We start from the raw sequence: 19,470 nt of genomic DNA, 5'->3' as shown, positions 1-19,470 counted from the left end.
TCAATATACAGAGCCTGAGTGGAGTAGCAGTCTGAGTGTTGGACTATGACTCTGGATTCCAGGGTTCAGTTCCCAACTCGGCCATGGAACCCACTGGCTGATCATGGGCAAGCCCCACTCTCTCAGCCTCAGAGGATGGCAATGATAAACCTCCTCTGAACAAATCTTGCAAGGAAAACCACACAGGTCTGAAATGACTTGAAAGCACACAGCAGCAACAAAGTTCGATGTCAACCCCCCCCCCCAGTGTAGCCTTAGGTTGTAGTCTTGACCATATCTTGCTGGAAGTGTCCAGTTACATTGGATGTAATTATTGTAATAAGTTGTGAACTTATTTACTGTTTGAAAGGATTTACATAGATTATAACAATGCTGTTGGCCCTGAACTAGGGATGGCATCCACCAATAAAATAAAATAAAAATTTGAACTCAATAATCATATTGTATTGAACCATTCTTTCTGTCCTGTTTTTCTCTCCAGTTAAGACTGCAGATATTTATCCAGTGCATGCTCGCTCTCACCTAGCAAGGAAAATCTAAATACTGTATGGAAGGTGGCTGTAGGTGTGTGTCTTCTAGTGTCATGGGAAATAAGCAAATACACCCCCATTTAGGTCTAAACAGGTGCCACATTTGTGATAGAAGAAAGGTCAAATTTAAGCATCTCTCTTCAGGTGCCTGGCAATCAATCACACAATCTTACATGTGCCTCAATGGAGGTGAAGTGTGGTTTTCTTAAAAATATGATCACAAACTGACTTATTGATGTAGATGAGCTTTACACGCTTTCATCCAGGCTGTTCCAAAAAAGCAAAGAAATTTAGCCTGAAATACATCCAGAGATAAATTTAGTATATTTGTGCTTTTAGGGGTGGGTGGATGGGAAGGAGTCCAATTAAAACAAATGTGCTGCATCCACACTGCAGAATACTCCAGTTTGACTCCACTTTAACTACCCTGCCCGCATGCTAGGAAATTCTGGGAATGGTAGTTTGTTGTGGCACCAGAGCTCTGCAGTCTTGACTGTAACTTGCTGGAAGTATCCATTTATACTGGATGTAATTATTGTCATTGTAATTATCGCCACAAGTTGCGAACAGAGGGACAGTACAGAGTGGCACTTTGTGCTGGCCTGACTGCATGCTAGGGCTGAAAGCAGCGTATATTGCGTCCACGTATGATGTGGAAGCATTGTATATCTAAATAATATATCTATTATCTATCTATCTATCTATCTATCTCTATATAATCTATTATATATCTATATATTAGATATACAGGTATCTAATTTATATCTAAAACCCCTTAGGGCAAGCTAGCCTTTAGATCTCGCCTAGTTTCCTTCTTGATTCTACTCGACTCTTTTCTTTCTAAGGTGTAGAATGCAATTGTATGTCTATGTATAATGTTATGTTTATGTAAAAAACATCTAGGAGTAGCCGTGTTGGCCATATAGCAAATCCAATAACATCCAAACAATGGTATCTTTATTGGGCCAACCAAAATCCACAATTACATGTTGCAAGCTTATGAAGTCGCACTGGCTTCTGCACAAGCAAACAGGAGAAAAAAAATTGAAGATGTTAGTCTTAGACCAGCATTTTCTGTTTCTGGTCTTACAAGTTTATCACATGGGGAAAATCCCATGCAAAAATGGGATTTAAAAGCTGAAAAAAACCCACAAAAGCAGGTTGATTTTTACACACGACGTTGTTAAACTGGTGTAAACCCAAACAAAAAGTAGACAAAAGCAACTCCTTTTTACTTTCGGGATTTTCCGAAAGTAAAAAGGAGTGGCTTTTGTCTAATTTCCGTTTGGGTTAATACCGCTTTAACAGTGACGCGGTGTGAAAAATCAACCTGCTTTTGCTGTTTTGTTCTGTTTGTTTATCACACAGGTTTCCCCTGTGTGGTAAACTGCTTAGTTCAGAGAATAGGGAGGGGTACTGGCAGGCTGGCACCTCCCCCTTTGGCCATGCGGTCAGTCACTGGTAGATTTTCAAAGCCAAGGAAATTTAATGTCCATTTGCAGTCCAAAGAAGACGTTTCCTTGGAATCCTGCATGTCTCCTTCCTTGGTGAAACCACAGGCTCCTATGTAGGCAGAGGACACGGGATTTCTCAAGAAGTCTTCATGTTTTGCATCAGGAAAACTTTAGGTGGTGTGGAGGTAAAGCATGCCAATCAGTCCCAATATCAGTGGTGTCATGGGGGGGGGGAGTTCGGACTGCACCAGGTGACACCATGAAGGGAGGGGGACACCATTGCTCCTCAAAGACCTACATTTTGGTAGAAACAGGCTGTGGCATTCATCTGCCTCCCTTTAAAATGCTTTAAGAGCTGGTGGGAATTGGGGGGGGGGATCTCGCTGGGAAAGGAAAGCAGGGGTCCCAGAATTTTTTTAAATTATTATTTCAGATTTCAAAATTTTAATTTAATTTTTTTGAAACTTTTGAAATTTTAATTCTTTTAAAACTTTAACGACATCACATTTTGATCAAATCTTCACTGTGCATGTGTAAATACATTTAGCTTGTGAACATGATATAGTAGTTTGCAGGTATAATTTCTGTTTTGCTAGTTGTTAAAGTCAGAACTATTAGCATGGCATTCAGCAGGTATGTGAGGAATTATGATTTACAAGTAACTTGAGTACAAAAAAGCATTACTAAGGAAATGGTGTGAAATGGGAGGGGGGTCAATGGAAGAGGTGAGTGTGCCACCGTGAGTTACTGCGCCAGGTGACACCAACCCTATGTACCCATCTCTTTCTTGTTGCTTGATTGTTTGAATAATCTGAATGTCATTTTATTGTTATAAGGGAATTTTAATTGTTGTACTGGTGGGAGGGATAATGGCTTCATTTTATATTGTTATATTGGTGCATTTTTACCCTTATTATACGCTCCCTCGATCCTGACGGAGAGGGGGGATGCAAATAAATTATTATTATTATTATTATTAATTATTATTATTATGGCACTGGTCTCATCCACAGGGTTGCCATGATTCGGTTTGGTCCGCTTGAGGGCTGTTAAGTAGTAGTGCCAGAGCTAACCTGGTTTAAAAATGGAGTCTGGTTTTAATATAAGCAGGCATATTGTTACTATGTACTACTGCTACTACTACTAAAAAATAAATTCTATTTCAATATACTATTTTTGTATGTTTTTAATAGTGTGTGTGTTTTTTAATGTTGTAAGCTGCCCTCCCAACCTTGGCAGAAGGGTGGCATATAAATCTAATAATAATAATAATGACACCACAGCCCAATATTAGAAAAAATAGCTGTTTATGTGTAACATTTATGTGTGTGTAATGAGAAAAATACTGAATGAAAAGGACTTGTAATACACACAGACACACTTCTTGCTTTGACCCTGGAAGGGGGAAATAAAGAAATACAAAAGAGAAAGTGGCAAGCCCTTTCTTTCCCTGCTCTTGCCAGCCTTTTCTGAAGCCAGAGAGGTTTCCTTTTTCCTCCTCCTGGTTGGAGCTGCAACAGCAGAAGCCAGGGATGGAGAGAAATCCAGTCCGGCTTTTCCATGTGCCCCAGAGTCATCAGAGAGAGAGAGAGGGGTGGATAATAGTTGTTAGGGCTCTCCTCCTCCTCCTTCCCTTTCTCCTTCTCTCTCTCTCTCTCTCTCCTATGCCATGCTGGGCCAGCTAGCCTCAGCCAGACGTGTCTTTTGCCCATATCCGGGTCAGAGAGAGGAAAAAGACAGACAGAGAAAACCAAACCGAACCAAAGTTTCCTTTAAACCTGAAAAACAACAACAGCAACAACAAAAAACAAAAGGGCAACCCTTCCTAAAACAAAAAACCCTCCTAACTTTTCCACACGAGTATTATCACAAACAGCAGAGAGGAGGAGGAGGAGAGGAGGAGGAGGCTGCCACGGCCAGGCGAGGCGTTTTCTTCTTAGCGTCTGTCTCTTCTTCAGCCTCGAATCAGAGACTCTGGAGGGGCTTAATAGTATGATTTCTGTGGAGAAATCTCCCTTTGCGACGCGGGAGAGGAAGGGATGACTGCAGCGTGTCTTTTTCTGTAGATGTCTATTTAAAATGAAACCAGTGCAGTTCTTTCTCTGTGGAATGGGGCGTTTTTAATTTTATTGTTAGTATTCTTATTCTTGGTGTCAATTCTTTTTCTTTCAGGCATTTTTGCCTAACTGTTTCCTCCTAAACCGGGGCGAAGGGGCCTTTAATTGCTCCGTCCTTTAATCCTCCTCCGCCGAGGCCTTCCTCCTCCCTCTCCCCCCGTCCTCCTCCTCCTCCTCCTCCTCTGCCATGTTGCCATGATCATGGCCGCGCAAGTGGCCTCGGCTCCGGCGGGCGCGGCCAAGAAGAACCAGGGCAAGAGCCCCAGCTTGGGCCAGGATTTGAACTCGGCTCCGGCTGCTCAGGGGCTCCTGGGGCCCCAGGAAGGGGCCAAGAACAACGGCGGCGGCGGCGGATTGAATAATGTCGAGCAGCAGCAGCAGCAGCAGCAGCTCTTCCACCACCATCACTTCCACCACCAGCACCGCCACCATCACGAGCTGAACAACGACGCAACTTCTGCGAGCAGCAACAACAACAACAGCAAGGCTGCCGACGTCGCCATCGACTCCTCTTCTGCTCCTTCGACGACGGCGACGCCTGAATCGGTTGCAACAGAAGCTGGTTTCTCCTCCTCTTCTTCGCCTCCTTCTTCTTCCTCAGCCATGGAGGTCCCCAACCACAAGTTGAAAAGCGCCAGCCACCCTCCTCCTCTTCTTCCACAACAACATCACCATCATCCCCAACAACAACAACAACAGCACCACCACCACCCCCAGTATCCTGGGCACCACCTCCACCTCCACCATTCCCTCCAGCAGCAGCAGCAGCAGCCTCTAAATCAGTTTCAACAACAACAACAACAACAGCCTCCTCCTCCTCAGCCCCATCCGCGGGAGAACACCCCCAACAACAACGGTGGCGCTGCTCAGCCCAGCAGCAGCCGCTCGGAGATGGAGCAGGAGCAGCAGCCTCAACATGGAGGCCGGGAGCTGGAAGGCGGCTTGAGGGGGGGGACAGGCCCAGGAGGCCCAGAAGAAAGGCCAAGCAGGAGGGGCAGGGGCAGGAGGGGAAGCGCCGCTGGACAAAATGGGCGAACAGCACCTCGGCGGCCGCTATGAACAGCCACCACCCCCGCAGCCGCCTCAGGGAGGAGGAGGAGGAGGAGGCGCCGTGGCTGTCCCCTCCGCGGCGGAGTTTAATAGCTATTACGGAAACCCAGGAGGAGGAGGAGGAGGAGGGAACAGTAGTGGCGGCTCTTCCTCCTCCTCCTCTTCTTCTTCCTCCTCCTCCTCCTCGAGCCGGGCCTTTGATCAACATGGCGGACAACAAAGCCCCGGGATGGGGCTCCTAATGCACCCCGCGAACCCCATGGATCCCCTGCCCAACTCCCACGAAGCCTACGCCAACAGCCACTACAACCACTACGCCTACGGCCGCCCGGCAGGAGCAGGAGGCGGCGGCGGCGGCGGAGGAGCCTCGCTAGGAGCGGGGGGAGGCTATGGGGGGCCCTCTTCCTCGGCTTCTTCGGCCCCCTCCTCCTTCGGGGCCCTGGGCTCCCCTCGGCAGCCTCCTCAGGGGATGATGGTCGGGGGCCTGGGCAAGCCTCCTGCTCCTCCTCCGGGCTTCCAGCGCTTCTCGGCCCAAGCCCCGCAGCAGCAGCACCCGGCCTCGGGGGCCACGCCAACCTTGAACCAGCTGCTCACCTCTCCCAGCCCCATGATGAGGAGCTACGGAGGGTACCCCGACTACGCCAGCCCCGCCGCTGCCCCCTCGCAGCCTCAGCCGCCGCCGCCGCCTCCTCCTCCTCCTCCGCCGCCGCCTCAGGGAGGAGCAGGGGCCCCCGCCCCAGGGAGCCAGCCCTCCGCCGCCGCCGCCGCCGCCTTGGGACTAGGCCTCGGGGCCAAGGAGGCAGCCGCGGCGCTGGGCCAGTACGGAGCGGGCAGCCCGGCTTGGGCGGCAGCGGCAGCGGCAGCGGCGGCACAACAACAAAGAGGCCACCCGGCCATGAGTCCCGGGAACAGCGGGCAGAGCCTCGGGAGGAGCCAGGTAAGAAGGAGAGACCCCCCCCCAAAGAAGAAGGCTCCCCTCCTCCCTCCCTGGCTGTGGCTCCCCTTCCTGCTCTGCTCTGCTCTGCTCTGCTCCCACTCCATTCCCACTCCTCCTCCTCCTCCTCCTCCTCCTCCCTCAGCTCTTCATCCCCAGCACTGGCAGCAGAGGCAGGCAAGCTTTCAGCCAAAGCATGGGATACTTTTATGGGCCATGCATCAAGCAAGCTTCCCAAGGGCCGCTCTCGAAACATCCCACAAAGCAGGGACACTTTTATGGGGACAGCCAAAACACACAAAAGGCATCACACAAGCTTTCGAAGGAAGCACTGCTCTTAGAAACACCCCACAATCCACAAAGCAGGGATATCTTTATGGGGACAGCCATAGTATTGCACAGAATGGTGCGCACTCTTCAGGAACATCACACACCCACAAAACTAGGGGCCCACACAGACAGGCCAAAATAAAGTTGCTTTGGGTTACTTTGGAGGCATGCTGTTTAAATGACACACGCATCTTAAGAGGCCAGAAGCTGCGCTCCAGTCCTTAGGACGGGAACATGGCTTTGGTGGGGCCTCTGGACTCATTTAAACAGCATGCCTCCAAAGTGACCTGAAGCAGCTTTATTTTGGCCTGTCTGTTCAGACCCTGGGATACTTTTATGGGGCCATGTATCATGCAAGCTTTCAAAGCACCCCACCTCAAAACATCCCACAAAACAGGGATATTTTTATGGGGCCAGCTTAAATTTACACAATGCATCATGCAAGCTTTCAGAGCACCACTCTGAGCAACATCCCACAATCCACAAAACTGGGAGACCTTCATGGGGACAGCCATAGTGTCACACAGAATGGTGCATGCAAGCTTTCAAAGCACTGCTTTTTGAAATGTCAAAATCACATACACTTTCGAAGCACCACTCTTTGAAACATCCCACACACCCCACAAAACTGGGAGGCTTTATGGGGCCTACCATAGTGTTGCACAAAATAGACCGTGCAATCTTTCAAAGGGCTACTCATCAAAACATTGCACATCCACAAAACTGGGATACTTTTATGGGGGCCATGCATCATGCAAGCTTTCAAAGCACCACTCTTCAAAACATCCTAAATCCACAAAGCAGGGATATCTTTATGTGGTAAACCAAAATGCTGCACAAAATGCATTGTGCAAGCTTTCAAAGCACCACTTAGAAACATCCCTCATCCACAAAACTGGGATATATTTATGGGGCCAGTCAAAATACATCATGCAAGCTTTCGAAGCACCACCCTTTAAAACATTTCAAATCCACAAAACAAGTATCCCTTTATGGGTCAACTAAAATGTTGGACAATAGACGTGTCACAGGCTTTCAAAGCTCCACTGGCTTCTTCATCAAGCAAAGGTGCTTAAAGAAAAACCAAACAGGAGAAGGGGGGAAAATTTTGAGGGTGTTAGTCCCAAGCCTTTGTTTTGTCAAGATGTAGCTGTTCTCAGTTTAGGTGGTATTTAGGCCACTTGGATCTCAAGAGGAACGTCTCTTTTTTTGTCTTGCTGATGGTACTTAAAATTTTATTTCCTGGAGTGCCCACATGGCTAGAAAGAGGAGGGCCCTTCCTGCATGAACGTCCCTCCCAATACCACATCTCAGCAATATGCAGGCTTGGGACTAACATTGTCATAATATTTTTTTCCTCTTGTATGATTTTTTCAACATCTTTGCCTGATGAAAAAGCCAGCGGAGCTTCAGAAGCATGCAAGGTGTGTTTTGTGCATTTTGGTTGGCCCCATAAAGATCTTCTGGCTGTGGGATGTTGTTCTACTTTGCTACATGACCAACATGGCTACCCCAGGATATATATCCTGCCTAAACCGGGTTGGATAATGTAGAGGGTCTGACTCTGGTTAGGTCAGAGAGGCATGGAAATGGAGAGGGGGGGAGATTACTTTCCTGCTGGGGGAAAAAACCCCAGGCTATTTTTCTACAAGAGCTGAACAATACAAGAGACCCCCCTCTACTCCACCCAGTGCTCCTACTCTAGACTTATTAGAAATCTGAACACACAAGGAAGGCCCAGAGGAAAACCACTTTGGAGTGGCAAAGGGAGGAACCGGCAGAGTCTTGCAGGCTCTGCTGGCCATAAAACTGCTGTTTTTCTCTTTCTTTCCTCATTTATTTCTCTTCGTAAGGAAATGAATCTTTCAGATCGTGTAGTAAATTGTGTTGTTTGGACACAATTGTATACTAAAGGTCAGCAAAAAGTGTGCAAGTCTCCTTGGAGGGGATGAGCTGTAGCAAGAAGGAAAAGGTTCCTGCCCTAGTTTTTCAGATGCCCTTCTCTTTTCATATGTTTCTCCTGTCTTTTTAATCTAACTATAATATATTAAAATAAAACAGTTAAAAAGCATATGAAGTGCTGCAGGTAATTAGAAACAGATTGCGATTTCCCCCATTCCCCCTCTTCCATCGAGCGATAGCTGCTTTTCTTTTAGCTAAAAAGGCCCGAGCATTAAACTGTTCATTCAGTGTTTCTGGAGACTGATTGTGCCCAATTTCCAATCAGTTGTATTATCCTGTGGATTATCAGGTCGATTGATACTGGGCCGTGACTGTCCAGTGTTTGTAAAAGTTGTCTTTTTGTTGCCTCTAAAACCCTGGGAAGTAACTCGGCACTGTTGACGTTTCTTGCTCGGCAGCCTGAGCCTAAAGAGTGACTTGATCTTCTTTGCAAGGTTTGGAATTTGAATTGTGGAGGTAAACTGGCTGCAATAGTCTCCAGACAGCTGCCTCTGAGTTGACATCTAATCTGCCATCTGATTGGCTCCTCTCTCACCATTGGGCATTTAGCATTGCTGATGTAAATAGAATTGCTGAGCAGTACAGTCACAAAAATTCTCGCCACAAATAATAACTGAGCACTTTTGCTCGCAGATATGCAAGGCTACACAGTCGTAGAAGAAGCTGAAATAATTGGCAAGCATCCTTAGATAGCTGGAATTACAAGGAATATGGGAAACCAGTGATGGTTATATTAAAAAAATTCTTTTGAAAAAAAGCAAACTTTTGGGTGATCATTTGTATCTTTACTTCCTTTTCATTATATTTTCATTTTGCTGTCTTGTCAATCACTTTTGAAGGGTTTTTTTTTATTCTAAAGGATGAGCAGATATTTTAATCATTTGGTCTTCTGACAAGCACAATTGTTGGAGAATATCTTGTGAAAGTGTATCTTGAATTTGTAAGTTCTGCATTGGAGTGGCTGAATGTTAACTTCATACTCTGATTGAAATTACACATTAATTATTTTTTAGTACCATATATAAATGGTCTTAATTTGTTGTACTTGTTATTTTTATGTGTCTTCCATATCTTATGGTTTTTAAGCAAAATTGCTTCAAGTTGATGATCTTTTTTTGTTTATGTAAAATTGTTCTGTCTGTCTACAACCTTATTTTTTTTAAAAAACTGTTTTGTATTTTGATTTCATAGATCAGAAACAGGGGGGGGGGCATCATGCTTCATTTAATTCGGTTGATCTGAAAAATAAAATACAAACGTATGCATTAATTTGTAGTGAAGTGAATGCTGTTAAAAAGGGAGTAACAATATATTTCATTTTTACTGAGGAACGTTTCCTTCCTTAACAAGATAGCTTATTATGAACTGCTGAATCTTTGAACATGCTCTCAGAAACAGAATTACAAGAAATAAATTCCTACATACACCCTTCGGGAACTCCCAAAAGCTAAATTTCAGAAGAAAAGACATTTTAAAATAGCTGAGTCCTAGACAATGGCTGTAGTAGAGAGTTATGGTGTAACTGAAACAAATATTTTGAACCTTGGACTGACTGAAAACATATTTATCTATTGGCTATAGACTATTGCTCTAATGTTTTAGTTCCCTCCTCCACCCCTTTACAGGGAAAGTAAGAATTCAAGGAGTTAATCTTTTCCCTTTTGAATTTTATGAGATAAAGGGGTTACTAGAAACCATTAGGTAATGAATCTGTGTATGTATAATCCCTCATAATTAATTTTAAAAGATTTGCTTTGTCTCCTTTGTTTTAAACAATAGACTGTTTAAACATTTAGCTTTTCATAGGTGGAAAAGGCATAGGAAACTGGATTTTAGATACATAGGCTTTTATGTGCTATTTTTCTATGATAGCAATTGTTACCAGTATTTAATTTTTATTGGAATGAGAACAGAATCATTATATATTTATCATAACCCTTTGAAAACTGATTCACATCCTACTTCTAGTAGCAGATATCTGTTTGATTCTGTGATGTATTATGGGCGATTTTTAAAGGTATTCTGCCAGTGTTGTGTTCTTTGATGCAATTATTCAATATTTTGATGTTATTGTTCGTTATAACCATCATTCATTAGTCATGCTTTTGTTTCTCTTTATTGCCTTTTAGTTTCTGGACAACAGATAAATAGCTTTAAGAAGATAATTTACTTAAACTAGCACATATGTTGTCGACACAGTAAATACTATTTTTTTGTTTGCTAACTGCTTTTACTTATATGTAAAATTCTGAACATTAACAGGTATGCATTTTGCCATTGTATTCCTGTTGGTGATAGCCCTGTATGTTTGAAAGGTGTGGAATGGAACATTTACCATCGCAACCTGGGTTTGATACTCAGCCAAATATACATATATTGTATCTATTTATAAAGGTGTGTGTGTGTATGTATGTGCGTTCATGTACACGTGCATGTATGTGCATATTAATATGTAGCTCTGACTGTACAGATGTGCAAGGCATAATTTGTGATTCTAATTGTAACAACTGTAATCTTTTTCATTAAAAAGAAGAAGATAGAATGCAATATACCTAGAATCATGATAACATTATTGCTGCTTCCTGGCTTTTAATATGTGGGGTGTTGGATTCTATGATCAGCAAGATTTTCTATCTTATTTGCTGTACAAAATCACTTAAATAAAATTTGACTGGTGTTTTAATTTTCATAGCTAGCATCTGTGAATTGCAAAGACATCTCCTACTGCCGGAAAAAGGAAAGAAACACCAAGTCCAGGGTAGCTGTGCATACTGCATTTTGCAGCATTAATGTGGTTGCAAATAAGGTCTAGAATGGTATAATTAGGAGAGAGGTACATAATCTCATCAAACCTTATTTCATTATTTATCACTTTTGTGGTCGATTGGCACGAACACTAGGAGTCACCTGACTTGTTTTAGTTTATAGTTTACATTTCATACACACTAGAATATGGAGATACGTGAAGTGCAATAGTACATATTCACTGTTTTCACTGGATTTTTTAAATGGAATCCAGTAAAGTTGTCTGATTATTAGAAAAAACAGTCCAGCAGCTGTCTTTTTGAAAATATAAGGCATGTTAATGGTATCTCTTTTAAAAGAGCTCCCCCCCAGCAAGTCTGTTTACGCCAGCAGTATTACGTCTTGTCAGAGCTTTGTTTTAAGTAAGGGCTGCAAGACCAGGACTGAAAACTGGAGACTTTTGGAAAATACTAGCTGGGTCTATAGATTATTACTAGACCAGTGGGAGGAAAAAAAAACCCCTCCTTTTGCACTATTTTTGTTCAAACAAGGTTTCTGATCATAATCCTCCATCTAAACAGAATTTGTAAAGGAACAGTATAAAGAATTAATAGAATCTCTTGTTACTTTTTATTATATTAACACGGTGGGATCAGTGTGCATTACTGGTTGCTGTAGCATTCAAAATGATGGAATATTAAATTTTCAGAAGGAGTTTATATGCAAGAGGACTGGATGTAAAATTAATGGTAAATTAGTTTCTTTTGTGCAAGATTCTTACTGTTGGTTATGCAAGAAGCAAGCCTTGTGCTTATTTTCTTTTTGAAAAATATAAGACTATAATTATGTGATTGAATTAAGTAATAGTCAACTAAAATGCATAAAGGCTTCAATTAAAATATAGGCCTCAGTCACTGGATAAATTGACTGTTACAAGGTACTGCTTACATGAAAACTGCTGTAACAACAATCTTCTCATTCTGGCAGATGATGAAGGATTGCCGGGGAAAGGGGTATTAACTCCGCTCTTCAGGCAGGTGGCTGCATTAGCCATTTATTTGGAATGTATACATGGCATTGGAGGAGATGTAGATTTTTTTTTATCCCACGTGCATCATTTTTGGAGATACATATGTTCAGATTCAGAGAGGTGATCAAAGAACAAAAGGTTATTTTAATAGAATAAATCACTATTGCTAGACTGGAATAACTCACATTGTAGAGTGTTAGAAGAACAATCTAGAATTCTGCTAGCTGTTTTGATTCTTTGTATGTGTTTATCTTATTGCTGGAACCAAAATTAAAATTTTGAGAGAAACGCCTCAAGACTGTGGGGAAGAGAGAATCAAATTCCTTGGTAACATCATCATCAATTTTTTAGGAATCTTGATGACCAGCCATGTGGGATGTCTTAAGGCACGTGCATTTTGCTTACTGAGCATATTTAATCTAGTGGGAGTGACCTGAGATGTTCATCAGCTGCAAGTTTTGTATCAGTGTTATATGTGTTTTGATTTATATAATTGCCTTCAAGCTTATTAAAGCACTAGTACTCCATCTCAGTACAATTTTAAAATGTGTCAAATATTAGAAGGCACTAAAGATTCTCTGTGGATATGTAAAGAAGAGTGGTACCTCACTTGCTGTGCTCGCTCGAGGCTTGAGAATTTCAGATCCCAGTAGTGTTTAACTGTGGTAGGCTAACTTATTTGGAATAAATTTTAGCATTGTGATTATTATGTTTTCTTGTAAATCTGAATTTTTCAATGTTGGGGCTATTTATATAGCTTCTAATGCTTTTCTTAAAAATAGAGGGTGGCAGTGGTATCTGAATTAATGCAGGTTTACTTTGTCAGTATGCCCCAGTGCTTTTGAAATTTGATTTTAAAATGGAGATAGAAATAATTTGTTCTCTAAAGGGTAAGCTCTTGTCCCATCTTGCCTGGTGTTTTTCTCATATATAAATGCTTACTTTCAGTCTGAAGTTCTTTATAAGTCATTTATCTGTATAGATATGAGTGATCTGTTTATTTGGATTACCAAAGGAAAATATATTAAAAATTTGCCAAACCCTTTGCTTATGAAAATCAGACAGTTTTATGAAACCATGAAACATATTGATGGAATTTATTTTGCTAGAATTTTTAAAGCTTATTTACATGTTCACAACTGTGTTCTTCTTTCCATATTACAATTTTAGGTCAAAAGAGTGTGGTCAAAAGCAGTCCCTTTACTGAAATCATGGCATGGAAAGAGTTTATATGTGTCTTTTACACAAGAAAGGCACAGAGGTGCAAAATGCTGCCAGTTTCCCGAAGCCTTAATTTGCCAACACAAAAGAACCTAGGATGGTGTGTTCCCTTAGTTGTGTCAAACAGAGCATAATAAAGCATGGCATTATGTTAACATCTCAAGTTACATAATTTAGAGATTAGCTTGGGGGGGGGGCACCCATTCCAATAGATTCAAATCTGGAGAGATACTGTTCACGTGTAAAACTTCCAGACGGTTTTTGACACGTTAAAGACAAATACATTTATTATGATGTAAGTTTTCATGGACTAGAGTACATTTCCTCTGATATGTTCATCAGATGCAACTTTATCAGATGTTCGTGTGTAATTAATTATTAAGGAATCTGACAGGCCACAAAGGGACATTTTCTAAGCAGAAGAGCCTTTCAGTATGCCTCTATAGGCATAAATTTATTCTGAGGGAAAAGTGACCATGTATTGCAAGAGGCATATTCCATGTGTTTAGCCATTCATTTCAGATTTGAAACAGTACTGTACTGTTTATTCTTTGCCTTGGGCATCCTCCCCCTTCATCTTCAGTGACGCTTGTGCATGGATAGCTACTAATGTAAAATATTGGTAAACCACGATTGTATAGGCATGTTTGAAAGTCTAGTTTGATACACAAAAGTATGTCAGATTCACTTATGAAACAGACTGCAGTGTTTTGTATTATGTCAACAGAATGAAAATCTTTAAAAGACAAAGGATATTTGGAGCCACAGTGTTACTTTACATGAAGACTGCCTTTTGGGTTGGCAAAAAGTATATACGAATAAGTGAACAAGCATACATTAAGCGTCCAATTAAAGTTTTTTTCCCCCCAGTTGTACCAAGCCATGGAAAAGATTTTTTTTGCCTCGTGACATCAGCATTTGTCTTCATATTTAGTGAGTTTAGAAGAATAGGATTTTGCTGTATAGTCTTCATTTATGTCAGCAGGACTTGAATAGGAGTCTATTGAATTCCAGCTCTCAATATGTACAATATTTGTTGTTTTAATTAGCTTACAAAATTAGGAAAATGTTGCGTAATTACATTTATCATCCAAAATTGATGCTATGTAAAATATTTACCATATTTTTAATGATAAAACACTTTATTTTATTTCTGTGTTGTGACATGATAATTGATATTTTAACAGTTTATATACTTTCAGTCACACCAGTTAGTGTAATAATTAAAAGAGAGGGGAATTGTTGATACGTAATCCCATTCTTTAGCTAGAAGAAAATGGAGAAACACTTCAAGACTTGGAGGAAAAAAACAAACACAAGTTAAACTAGTTTTTTAAAAAGTAAATTAGGTTACTGTGTATATAAATCATGTTTGAACCCTTGATGTTACAATTTAACTATTTTAAAAATACATTTACTCTCCCCTCCCCCTTTTCTTCTTACGTTGTCAACAAACCGCTGTTCATATGTTTTTGGTTTCTCCTGGGCTATGTGACCTGTATTTGTTTCTGTTGAAAAGCAAATCAATTCATTCTGCATAGGCTCACCATCTTGTATATTTGCACAATTTCAGTGATTTTTGGAAATGCTTACATATTTTAGGCTGCAGTCCTATACATATTGAAGAGCGTGTAAGCCCCATTGAGCATAGTAACATTTTTGGCAGGAAAGTGGGATATAAATTTAATTAAATAAACTGATATTTTACTTATGAGTAAACACACCTGAGGTTGTATAGTTAGAGCCAAAATACAAGAAGATTAAAGCTGATACAGATTTTAAAAGACTAGATTTTTAATGATGAACTGGAACCCAGAACCATCTTAATTAGTTTGATTTATTTCCCCCACCCTCATTTTCATAATTACTAGATATCTGTACAGAACATTTGAAAATTAATAAATAATGACTATAAAAAGATACAAAGTAATCTATCAATAGATGGTAGATATAGTCATCTGTATTTTATAGCTGTTTTTTTTTTTTTAAAAAATACTTACTCAGGTTAGCCTGTTTTGTTTGATTTTACTGCTAGTATGACAGGCCTAAATACTCTAAAGGTACCAGATCTCATCTGATCATGGAAGCTAAGTATGGTCATCTCTGGTTTGTACTTGGATGGGAGAGCAAGTACTAAATGTAAGCTTTATTTCAGAGGAAGGAGCAAAACCAACTCTGATTATTTCTTGCCTAAGGAAATCCTATGAAATTTGTGGGGTTGCCTTAAGTCAACAGGTGATTTGAAGATGTGTGTGCACTCAGACATATACACATGACAGAGTGCTCAGATCAGGGATTATTACTATACTGAGTGTTTAAATATTTTGAGTGTTTCAATGTAGAAGAAACCAATGAATAGTCACACTTTGCACATTTAATTACACTTAAGTCTCATTGGTTATGATGACAGCTGATTGCTTCTATTGGCAATGGAAAGGTTTAAGCCATTTGCCTCTCCCAAACCCATCTTTTCCAGTCAGCATATCCTCCTGACTCTCTGTAGATATTATTAATGTTAAATTAATGTTTTAATTCGTGACTTAAAGATGCTTGTTTAATAATATATGTACTCGTGGTTTTAATTATTTTATATTCGATGTATGATGTAATTGTATTGATGGCCTTGTGAACTGCTTTGATCACTGTGGAAAGGCGGTATATAAATAAAGTTTTTATTTATTATATTATTTATTATTCTGTCACAACAACCTCTTTAAACAGGTGTTTTCTGGGCATGAATTTTTCTTCTTTGGAAATAATTACATTTTAAATCAAGAAAATTCAAAGATTTGTATAATCAAATGGTCAATTGTTACGATGCTAAATAAATTGTCCCTGTTCCAGTAGTGCTTATTGTCATGCACAGTATTTCCCCTTCTGATGTTGCCATCAACTGCCTGCTTACACAAATACATCTGTTATGCTTTTGAATGCTAAAACATGATCCAGTCTTGCCTTTTCACACTGAAATTAAAAGATTTCATGAAGATTACTTATTGTAGCTAAACCCCAATGAGGTGGTTTGCTTTGATATTTAGTCTGAATTACATTTCAGAGTATAATTTTGTAGTGGAATTCTCTATCCGTTCTAAAGAGTTCTTGATTTAAAATCATTTGTTCATTTAGATGGTTCAGAATTAAATAAGATTTTCCTGAGATGTTTGTGTGTTCGGTGGTTAAAATACAAGGGCTGCATGAATTGTACTTAGGAGTCAGTGGGTTTGCTCAATCTGCATGGGAAGCTGTATAATCAAAATTGTTCTTAGCTGCAAAGTCTAGTGCCATGATTCTTCAGGGAAAACCAATATATTTTCCTTTTCTCCTGCCCCCCCTTCTCTTTGTGGCTACAGTCCTATAGCCTATATGCTAGAGGATATGTCATAGAGCACAGTAGAACTTACTGTTTAATAAATATGCATATGATTGCATTGTAAAACGCTTTCCTACTAAATTCCAAATTTGCTTTTATGTCTCAAGGGGATCTCTGTGTTTGTGGGAGACAGGAATACCTATAAGCTTGTATAGCTCCCTGATGCTAGCTCGTGTTTCTAGAAGGCATAGAGATGGTCTTGTAAGAGATGCTCTGTTTTTATTTTCCCAAGAAGCTTGCCAGCCAAATGGATCTGGTCTATTTTATAGCTACATTACACAAAGTGAGACCTAGCAAAATAAGTGGAGTGCAGCAGCCATGGATGGTTGCTGATTAACATTGGGTTTAAAACACTTCGTATTTGGCTTGTTGGGTCACAAGTGGTGCCACCCTTTATTATTGTTGTTCTTGTTGTGTGCTTTTAAGTCATATCCAACTGATAGTGACCCGAAGGTGACCTATGACAGAGTTTTCCAGAGTTTTTTCAGAGAGTGCTTGCCATTGCCCCCTTTAAGGCTGAGAGAGTGTCACTTGCTCAAGGCCACACAGTGGGTTTCCGTGGCCAAGCGAGGATTTGAAGCCTGGCCTCCAAAATCATAGCCCAATGCACAAACCAAGACATCATGCTGCCTCTCTTTATTACTTGCTACTTAAAGGAGGATGCTACTTAAAGGCGTGGATGAAAATTATTCTTCGAATCTAGAAAGTTAAATACTATTATTACTTCAGGACTGTGTGAATGAACTTTCTTGTGCTTATAACCAGAAAATACTTCAGGCATATATAAACTGCACTTTTTGAGTGCACTTAAATACACAGCTTTATGTAGATATAACCTGCTTAGCTAAAGACGTACATATGGTGAGAGATGGACTGAAAGAAAGGGGTATTTTTAGGACTCTGTACTGTTCAGCATTATTTCCCAAACCCCATTGCTTTCAGTGGTGGAATAATGCCTGTGAAATATTTGGTTAATGATAAGGTTTATTATAAATTGCAAAAAATGGTTTGTGCCCAATAAAGTTATATTTCTAGCCCAGCGTATTCTCACTACTTGCAATTGACATACTACCTTTTTTATTGAAACCTCATTTAAATAGATTATTATACTTCTTTTTTCATAACTGATAAGTTAGAAGGTGCAGTTAGTATTCCTTTAATTTTAAAATGTAGAAGAGGCGTTTCGGTGTGGCTTGCATTTATAGGATTTGATGACTTTGTTTGCTGTGTGTATCTTGATCCTGTTGTCTGCCAAGATATGTGTCCTTAATTTGTTAACATTTCAGTTGGAAATCGTTTGTGGTATCTTAATTTAATGTGTTCCATATATGTAGTGGCATTTGCTTTTCAGCCACAGTGTAGTAATTTCCATTCTGCTTTACTCAGCAGCCTGAACACTCCTGCAGAGGGTGGAAATGGTGTGTGCGTGTGTGTTTTTTCATGCAGCCACATCATATTTGTAGGGACCTGAATAACCAAGCACATAATTTTTTCACCCCATTCTGGCTGTGGAGAACAAAGTGTTGGAGTATCTATTTGTATTTTACAGAAGCAGCAGCCTTTTCTAATTCATCTGTATGGGAGGATGCCATTTAGTAAGCCGTAACTATATGAAAATAAAGTACATCTGTCATTAGAGCTGAGAATCTTGGTGGCATTCAAACAATTAGAAATTATTATGGTGGACAGAGTTAATTTCATTTTGCAGTGCATTTAATAAATGAAGATAACCAGTTGACTTCAGTGGCATATAGAGTATACATTTCCTGTGTTCTACTAGGTTGATATTTGCTGTGATTTTTAAATACTGTAGTTAAATGCTATTTACTATCTCTGTGTTTGCCATGATTCTTTTTTTTTTTTTTTAATGTAGGAAATAGCCAGCCTCCACTAATGTCATTTCCCATCTCCCCCTTCTCACTTACACAGCATGGAAGGAGAGGAGGGGCTGGTGCCTGGAATCAGTTCAAAATATGGTATTTATTAGCATCTGCAAAAGTTTCTCACATGGAGCAAAGTGGTTTGCTTGCATGGCATCACATGATCAAAATATTTTTACCCTTGGTGCTGCCAGAAGCTATCTATTGCTTTTCAGCAATCACAGTTGTTGGGCGCCTTGCCAAGATGTTTAAGACAGCCCCTTACGTGAGCTGTTCCATTCTTAACCTCCTTGACTGAAGTGCCGTGACCTTCACATATGTAGATTAGCCATGTGCTCTGTGAATTGAAACTTGCTGCCTCAGGAAGAAAGGGTTTTTCTTTTCATTCCTGAGGGAATTTGACAGCCATTCATCCCTGACCTGGGCAGAGGTAATGCAAGGAAATTGGATTCAAATGGAATGCATATACAGATAACACGCAGGCAGTATACAGAGACAAGTAGCTCTCCTGCCTGGCGGAGGAAAGAATAAATTCACTGACAAAGATAAGCTGCTGATTTGGATGCTGTGAAAAAGAAGTGTAAAGAGAGAAGTTTGAGAGGGGTATGTTTTTGGCTGACTGTGGCAAAACACTAGGGGAGCAGGCAGATATATAGACATCTCTTCTCATTGGAGTAAAGATGTATATTTTGAATTATTACCCACACATTTTCATTTGTCAATAGCACTAAAATGTCGCTGCCTTTTTTTTTTTTTAAAGTTGACATTTAGGCTGCAGCCCTGTGTGAGCCAGCCTGGTGTAGTGGCTTGAGTGTTGGACCAGGATTCGAATCCCAGCTCAGCTGTG

At 40.7% G+C, this 19,470-nt stretch overlaps 1 protein-coding gene across 5 annotated transcripts in view; it reads left to right on the top strand.

Moving 5' to 3' along the window:
• Positions 1-5,120: 5,120 nt before the first annotated feature.
• ARID1B (AT-rich interaction domain 1B) overlaps positions 5,121-19,470 on the top strand; it is a 525,082-nt gene continuing 510,732 nt past the window's right edge. For all 5 annotated transcript variants that reach the window (XM_042445231.1, XM_042445228.1, XM_042445230.1 and 2 more), the window contains exon 1: positions 5,121-6,088. In XM_042445231.1, the coding sequence (XP_042301165.1) occupies positions 5,129-6,088 (960 nt within the window). In that variant the 5' untranslated portion in view covers positions 5,121-5,128. The remainder of the gene's footprint in view (positions 6,089-19,470) is intronic.

Source organism: Sceloporus undulatus, chromosome 1, assembly GCF_019175285.1.
Source record: "Sceloporus undulatus isolate JIND9_A2432 ecotype Alabama chromosome 1, SceUnd_v1.1, whole genome shotgun sequence".
In the NCBI taxonomy this organism is placed as follows: Eukaryota; Metazoa; Chordata; class Lepidosauria; order Squamata; family Phrynosomatidae; genus Sceloporus; species Sceloporus undulatus.
This window is presented reverse-complemented; position numbering and strand designations above follow the sequence as displayed.